Raw genomic sequence first — 7,847 nt, forward strand, 5'->3', positions numbered from 1 at the left:
CTTTTTTCATTTGATTTAGACTCATGAAGATAATATCTTTTCTAATATTTCAGAAGTCTTTTGAAATGGCCAGTGTTGTAAAGAAATAAGATGTTTCAGAATAAAGCACATAAAGTACGCTACTGATTTATAACTACAGAAAGCTTTATTATATCCGTTCAGTGGATTTGGGATATTAAAAAAAGGCATTTAATTATAATGTCAACAAGGATTTTCTTTGGGTTTATCTATGTCTAACAACCATGACTTCAACAGAAAGTGGTTTTAAAAGAAAAGTTATAGAATATTCTGAAAATCAAGATTTCTGCTAAAAAAAAAATAATCATAAAGCACTTTTATGGTGCATTTAAAGTCCCCATCCACTCTAAAATGTGTTTTGCTTATGGTTCCTTTACATGGATGTTTGAGCTTCACAGGAATTAGAGTTTGACACTTGAACACTGCTTTGATATGAATCTGCTGAAGAACAGAAAGTTTCTCTGTGCTCACAGTGAATCTCAGTTTAACACGTGTGACTAGTTTGGAAGCCAATCGCGGTCCAATATGCAACTTACATATATACCGGTGTGTGATGTGGAAACTTAAAGCATCCAGTGCACATTCACTGATGATGTACTTTACAGGGAAGTAGATGACTTCTTGTGTCCAGTACTTAAACTTTGGAAATGAAACATACAGTATTTGTAAATATTTAAAATCTGGATTTTTTTTTGGTTAAAGATTAGATGTAATTTTAAGAATTATTCATTAGTTAACTAAACATTTTTATTATTTTTAGTAGAAAACCAAAGCAAATTATTACTCAATGCAGAGTAGTTTTATTTGTCTTAAAACATATCTGGAAGGGATCTTTAAATAATGATTAATTCATAATTTATTCATAGAGTACTTAAAATCATTATTTTTTTTAAAGCATATGATAATAAGACAAGTTCCAGTAATGTAACATAACATAAATAAAAACAGAAATCATTAAATAAACTGAAAGTTTCTGTAAACTCACTCAGCATGTCAGTTAATTAGTATTTTCTATGCAGACATGTCAAACACAATAGTGAATTGAAACCCTTGCAGACTGTTACTCATTCTGCAGGTCAGACGTCCCTCCCCCTCCGCTGGGTGTGAGTGGTTTAAAGTTTCCCTTCTCGGACTCGGATTGGTCCGTGAAGTTTTTCCGAGGGGTAATAACTTGAGAGCTCTGCGTCCCCTGACGCACAGCAGTCCGGAGAGTTCAGAGGAGAGAGTAGAAAGTTTAGCAGTGTTCTCTTATCTTACACATCAGGGTAAGAGGATACAAAACTATGGAGGTTATCAGAGATAGAGTCAGATTTGTTTTATAGAGGAATTTTACTCGCAGAGGTTTCAGCTTTGGAATTATCTTTTTTTGTAACGTTTTCTCTTTTTTTACTTTGCATCTACCGTTGTCGAAAATGCCTGCTTTTGGGGTTTGGATTAACGCAATTTGGATTTTATTTTTTGCCGGTTTTGACGCGGCTTCTTCAAGCTATTCTGAAGACCAGTGCAGCTGGAGAGGCAGGCAAGTATTTTCATAATTTTTTTATGTGTGCTCATTCTGCATTTGGCTGAATGAAAAGATGATTCAAATATGCCGCTCAGAGATGCTACAGATGTCTCGCTGGCAAAGGACAATGTTTGTTTAAATGCAACATGTTGGGACTTGTCATTAGGGCGCAGTGACAATGTTTCTAGTGCTCTGCTGCGATTGCGCCTCCGGGCTGTCTGCAGGAGCCATTGGGGGTCCAGACAGACAGGAGACTGAAGGATTAATTCGGATACTTGGAGAGAACAAAACATGTGGTGCATGCAGTTGTTGAAGAGTAGTTTTATTATTATAGATATATTGTTAAAATTCCTGCAGAGGACTTTTAGTTCTTTTAAGTTTGGCCCTTAAGATGCTCTGACTGGCCCCTGCTACCACTGGCTGCCGGTAGGCGGCGCTTTCACGGAGTAGGCCTACAATCTATTACAGCTCTACTAAATCTTGTATTCTTTTTTTTTTTGTGCCATTTTCTGGTTCTACTAATTTCTTATGAAAAGTTTGGTTTAAGTTGCCTGTTTGCAGGGCTCACATTTAAACCAGCTTAGTCCATCCTGCAGTTATTTTAGGAAAGTATCCACTGATGATGCTGATGTTAGGGACTCATGTTCTCATGTTAAAAGCCTGGAAAAAGAATACAGAAACCTTTATGTAACCCTGTCTCCCTTCCTTTTCTCCTTGTCACAGTGGTTTGTCCCAGCAGCAGGGCAGTGTGGAGCAGATCTCCCTCCACTGCTCGGAGGGCACACTGGACTGGCTGTATCCCAAAGGGGCCCTGCGCCTCACCCTCTCACCCCGCCTGCCCTCTGTGGCGGTGGGGCCCGGCGGCAGCAGCTCGGGCCTCATCACGGCCTGCGTCAAGCCCTCTGAGCAGTTCCACGGAGCCCAGCTGTACCTGGAGAGAGATGGGGTCCTGGAGCTCCTGGTAGGGGACCGCCTGGAGTCCTCTCCCCCACCGAGGGTTCGCTGCTTCAGCCGGCTGCCTGGGGAGAGGGTGGCTCTCTTCCTGCAAGCTACACCTCATCAGGACATCAGCAGGAGGATCGCCTCCTTTCGCTATGAGCTGAGAGGGGACTGGACCGCTCGCCTGTCGCTGGACTCCAACCCCATCAGCAGTGAAGGTGAGTCAGTGGGGCATGAGTCGGCCATGTTGGTTTGAGTGTGGCTACTTGAGGTCAAATAAGGAGACACTACGACATGTTTTGTCATTTCTAGCTGAACAGAGGAAGTACAGAATACCTTTTGGCTAGTGTTATCTCCTTGCAACAGAAACTTAATTCTCAGATCATTATATTTCTAATTTCTGTCTCTCTTTATTGAATGAAAGAATTCAAAAAAAGAAACAAAACTCTTAAAAACCCATCAAAGTGTGGTCAAAGTTCTCTTTCTTTCTTCCTGAAAAGTTTGGGGGATGCAAGGGTTTAACCCACCGGTGATGATATCATACACCATGAAATCCTCCCTGTAGATGATTCATAATTCATAACAGGCCTCTGCGGGCTGGTTGGACTTTCCACAGCCCATGCAGAGTGCAGAGAGGAGGAAGTGGCCAAACTTTCCCCAGAGGCGTGCTGGAGCAGGAAAGCCGTGGAATGGGGAGGAGGGGGGACAAAAGCACAGTATGTGGGGCTTTCTCCAGAGTCCAGAGCCCTTTGAATGGGTGCCGCATGAGTATTCTGGGATTACTGCCGTCGCCTAGGCGACAGGGAGGCCTCTGCCCAGCTGAGATGCTCCACTCTTTTGTTGAGCTGCCTCTCTGTGGAGAGACTTGTCTGTAGGAGTATACCCCCCCCCTCTACATCCCTCTCCCACACACACACACACACAAGGCTTGGAAGGGGGTTTGCTGTGGACTAGAGAGGAAGGAATCTCATTTATCAAGCGGTTTTCACTAAGGAGGAGAATGTGTGGGGTGGGCAAGGGGCCTCCAAAGAACCACAAGAAGAACTTTAAAAAATGCCAGGACGTTTTTTTTTTTTTCTACCCACAGTTTAGTCAATGCAGACGGACAGAGCTTTGCTGGTTTGGTTTGAATTTTTTTTGTGGCCATAATCAATTCCTGTTACGACTTAAGTATGGGGCACTGTTTTTTTTCTTCTTCAGTTTTTAAGAAAAGTTGTCAAGCCTTGGCAGAAAGAAAGGAGAGTATTTTGTGGGAAGTGTGATTGTGCTTTAAAAAAAAAATCTTTGAAGTCCACCCCCACTCCCTCTCCTTGGCCCCTGTCAGCAGGCTTTGATGAGGTGTGACTGTAGACACCCTGAAAGGCTTTAAGGGGGGGGGGAAGTTTCATCTGGCCTTTAAATTGTCTGGGGTGGAAACCCCTTGCACCTTAAAGCTCCACTGGTCCTCCTCTGCCAACTGTAAAAGTAGCAGCTGTCTGTTAGAACGCAGTGGTTGGTCTCTCCTTTGTTGCTCGTCTTTGCACAAAGCTTTAGGTCCAGATTCACATCTCACATTCCTGTGCATGCGATCTGGAAATGTGGTCTTTGATTTCCGAAGGCATGTACTGTAGGTGTTATCTAGCAGTTTAGAGTGTTATGTGAGGTCACTTACTGACTCTCCCTCCCTTTTTCTCTCCCTTGTTGTCTTTCCAGAGGCCTGCAGACCCTGCAACAACACTGAGATCCTGATGGCCGTTTGCACCAGTGACTTTGGTAAGTTACCTGAAATAAGAAGTTGCCAATAGAACATGTAAAAACACACCACTCCAATTCAACCAACATTAACAAATTAAACCAGACCACCAAAAAGTCAGGCAGCAAAGCCGTAGAACATAATGATTTCATGTCAGGATCTACAAATGTGCAAATCGGTTTAAAGGCAGAGCACCCCAGTGCCTCCAAATCCTTCTCTAAAAAGTACAAAGGTTAAAGGTGAAACAGCAGCTCTCTGCAACCCCAACACACACACACACACACACACACACACACACACACACACACACACACACACACACAGTAACCCCCCTACTGGAGGCACTGTAGTGGACTAATCCTGACATTGCCCCCCCCAAGAGAAGGAGCAGTGGACTAATCTGCAGGCCTTTGATAGATCTGTAATGGCACTGAGAAGAAGTTCAGCTGGCAACAAAAGTTAGAAGGATTAGTGAGCAGCCTTGGGCCTTCCTATGACTTTTACCATCAGTTGGAGGTCAACAACAAATCACAACACTAGCTAGAATAGAACAATATAAATGTGCAACATGACAAAAATACAGCCAAACATTTTAAAGTTTTAAAACATACACTGAAATTCTGCATTGTAAAATACCCATTGAAATGAACCTGAATGTCCTGTTTATCCACAGTTGTGCGAGGTAACATCCGATCAGTGGTGGAAGACGATAACCTACGGGCAGCAGTGATTAAAGTCAGCGCCACCCGGGTGTTTCGTCAGAAGTACGCCCTGTTCACCGGCAACAGTCGCCTGACCAGCCGGGGTGAGGTTAGGACTCTGCTGCAGTGTGGCGTCAAACCCGGGCCCGGCAGCTTTCTCTTCACCGGTCGGGTCCACTTTGGAGAGGCCTGGTTGGGCTGTGCTCCCCGTTACAAGGACTTCCAGCGGGCTTACACTATTGCCAAAGCAGCCCAGCAGATACCCTGTGAACTGCCTGTAGACTGAAACAGAAACTCTGCAGCAGCTTGTCTACCGCTCAGAGTCGAGGCCGTACTGAAAGCCAGGCCAAACTCAGCCCTGTTCCATGTTTTGGAAGAAGCCATGGTGTGCAACTGTTGGTCGATGCCGCCATGGCGCCACCAACGTCTTCCCAAAGGTCTGAGGAGTGAAATGGTCTTTTCCCAACACCATTTCAGTGCAATATGCAGTCACAGGGTCAGAAAGAACCTGGTGGAGTTGTGGCATGAGGGACGTGGTTGAAATGAAGATTAAAGCATTTGGCATTGGACAGTTTTTACACATAGTGATGCTATTATGCAGGTTCAGAGAAAATCTATTGTAAAGCTTTCCATTCGGGATAAATTAAGTCAAGCCATCAATTCAGGCCTATTGAGAATCATTGCTTTGAAACTCAGGATAATCTATTATTAAAAGTTCTATAGAAAGCTTACTGCCTATTAGTTGGTATCCCAGTGAGGATACACTTAGGCACCTTTTTGTTCAGTTAATGTCAGGCCATGGGAAAGTGATGTTCTGCTGGCTACCCCTGTACTGGGGTCATCCTCAGTGTTACTATTATTAAGGAGATTATAAAAAAAAGTCCTCACAAAATGTTAACAAAATATATATTTGCACTGATAAAGGGAATGATCTGGAAAGTGTGATGCTGCAAGCACTGAAAACCAAATAAAAAGCAACTATATGTAGCATAGCGGAGCGATTGAGAATTTAATATATGTACAGAAAATGTGAGCACATACAGTAGTGACACAAAGCTAAGGCTACCTGAGCAAGTTTCACAGCTCAAACTAGTGCTGAGAGCACTTTGATATTCTAGCCAACTCTGAGATTTTGCTTCTGTAAGGAGATGCAGGATTTTAGGAGCCCTGTATTACCATACATTTCAGTAGCCATGCAATATTTCTGCAAAATTGAACTAATTGGACTGTATTTGACTTTAAAGAGAATTATTTAAAAGATATAATGGAGTGAAATTGCAGCAGTGTTGCCAAAGCAGTTATAAGTTTTGTTGTTTTCTAGTCATTCACTGCTCTGCTGATGTTGTCACAAGATATTTACCTGTATATAATCAGCAATGTTCATAAAACTGACGACAACAGCCATTCATAATTGTGTTATTATATGATATAAACGTGATGGTAGGGATGGAAAACTCATCTAACCTGGACAAGGCTAGCTGAAGAGAAACACAAAATATGCATTTAATGTACACAATTCTGTTCTGTAAAATGATTTCATATCTAATGTGCACTATATCAACAAGGGGAGGGGGTTCATACCAAATTACCGTGATGTGCTGAAGCGGTATGTCTTAAATGCGTACACTGCCATTTTTGCCGTTTCTTTTTTATGTAAATGTATGTGAATAGCAATGTGAATGTAAATATGTTGATAAGAAATTCTAGAAACAACGGCATGGGAAGAAAAAAAAAAAGTCTGTGGAAAAAAAAAAACATTGTCTCAGTATTGTGGATTATTTTTGTGTTTGTCTGTCTTATTAAAATATACTGTGAGAAAACACTAATTATTTTCTTCTTAAAGCCCTCCTCATATATTCACTTTGAACTCATTCTTTGGACATTTCATGCTCCACAAACATTATGCAGCTGGATCAATAATTTATCAGCATTCTAACCCTCTCACCTACAGTTTAACCTACACTATAGTATTTGGGTCCAAAGGTTTCTAGCATGGTAAACTTTTCTCAGACATAAGTCACTTCAAGTACCCATGAATCAGATCCCTGAAAGCTCAGAACAAATGGCGTGCCTGAGAGAGCGAGAGGCCTAAAAGGCGGAGAGATTTAAGGAGTGTTCAGGACCCTGAGGGCGTTCAGACGGGATAGGAGGTAGAAAACAGTTTGGAATTCTGTTGTCCTCAGACTCCCATTTTCAGGATTCAGGAAGCAATAAATTGCCATTAAGGGAGCGGTGTGGCAGACTCGGCTGAGCTGAGGTGCCACACAGTCGCTCGCTTTATCCTGACCTTGTGTGCGCAAGGACACAATAAAAACCAAATCTCTTTTCCACCCCACGTAAGACATGCGCCTTCAGCCTAGAACTAAATATTGTTTCCGACCTCAACTTGGATTTTATCTACAGCATCACAAACCATATCTGTTACCCGTGTTCTGCTCTAACAGGAGGAGCTGCATGGTAGATAATAAAACACCCATATTACTGAACCTCTATGATAAATTCACCACCTGTTTCTCCTCCTTGCAAAATTCTGCATAAACATGTACATGCACACACCTCAGTAAAATCTCAGATTTACTGCACACAAAAAGAGCAGCTGGGGAATTTACATGGTGTTTAGGTTAAATGGGGGGAAAAAAATCACAAAAGCTCAACATGCCTTCCATGTCTGGCGAACTATCTCCCATAGAAACCCTGCCACTGGTTTGCCACCGCATCAGTAGTTCATGTGAGTGAACCTCCAACCTCCCCAGCTATTTACTGCCTCAGTGCTCCTTGAAAACATCCCATAGCTGGGGGCCCACCCACACACACCCAAACACACACACACACACACACACCTCTGCCCCCCCCTCCAGTACATCTGAGCTTACTGCTGCAGGCCTGATAAGCCAAAAACAAAGAGCACTGAAATTATACTCCAACAACTAATACATCATGTGCCATTTTGACA

General features: G+C 42.7%; 1 protein-coding gene across 1 annotated transcript; it reads left to right on the top strand.

The window, feature by feature from the left end:
• The first annotated feature begins 1,201 nt into the window (after positions 1 to 1,201).
• Positions 1,202 to 6,720, top strand: metrn (meteorin, glial cell differentiation regulator). Its single transcript, XM_039789269.1, has 4 exons — positions 1,202 to 1,537; positions 2,246 to 2,679; positions 4,154 to 4,213; positions 4,867 to 6,720. The coding sequence occupies exons 1-4, from the start codon at positions 1,431 to 1,433 to the stop codon at positions 5,178 to 5,180; spliced, it is 915 nt and encodes a 304-aa protein (XP_039645203.1). The 5' UTR covers positions 1,202 to 1,430; the 3' UTR covers positions 5,181 to 6,720.
• The last annotated feature ends 1,127 nt before the right edge of the window (positions 6,721 to 7,847 follow it).

The sequence above is a fragment of the Perca fluviatilis genome, chromosome 21 (assembly GCF_010015445.1).
Source record: "Perca fluviatilis chromosome 21, GENO_Pfluv_1.0, whole genome shotgun sequence".
Classification (NCBI taxonomy): domain Eukaryota; kingdom Metazoa; phylum Chordata; class Actinopteri; order Perciformes; family Percidae; genus Perca; species Perca fluviatilis.

Bases quoted from the DNA above. Each gene is read 5' to 3' on its own strand.
- metrn (XM_039789269.1), top strand. From the start codon at position 1,431: ATGCCTGCTTTTGGGGTTTGGATTAACGCAATTTGGATTTTATTTTTT. The intron at 2,680-4,153 runs GTGAGTCAGTGG...TTGTCTTTCCAG, and splicing joins CAACCCCATCAGCAGTGAAG to AGGCCTGCAGACCCTGCAAC. The intron at 4,214-4,866 runs GTAAGTTACCTG...GTTTATCCACAG, and splicing joins CGTTTGCACCAGTGACTTTG to TTGTGCGAGGTAACATCCGA.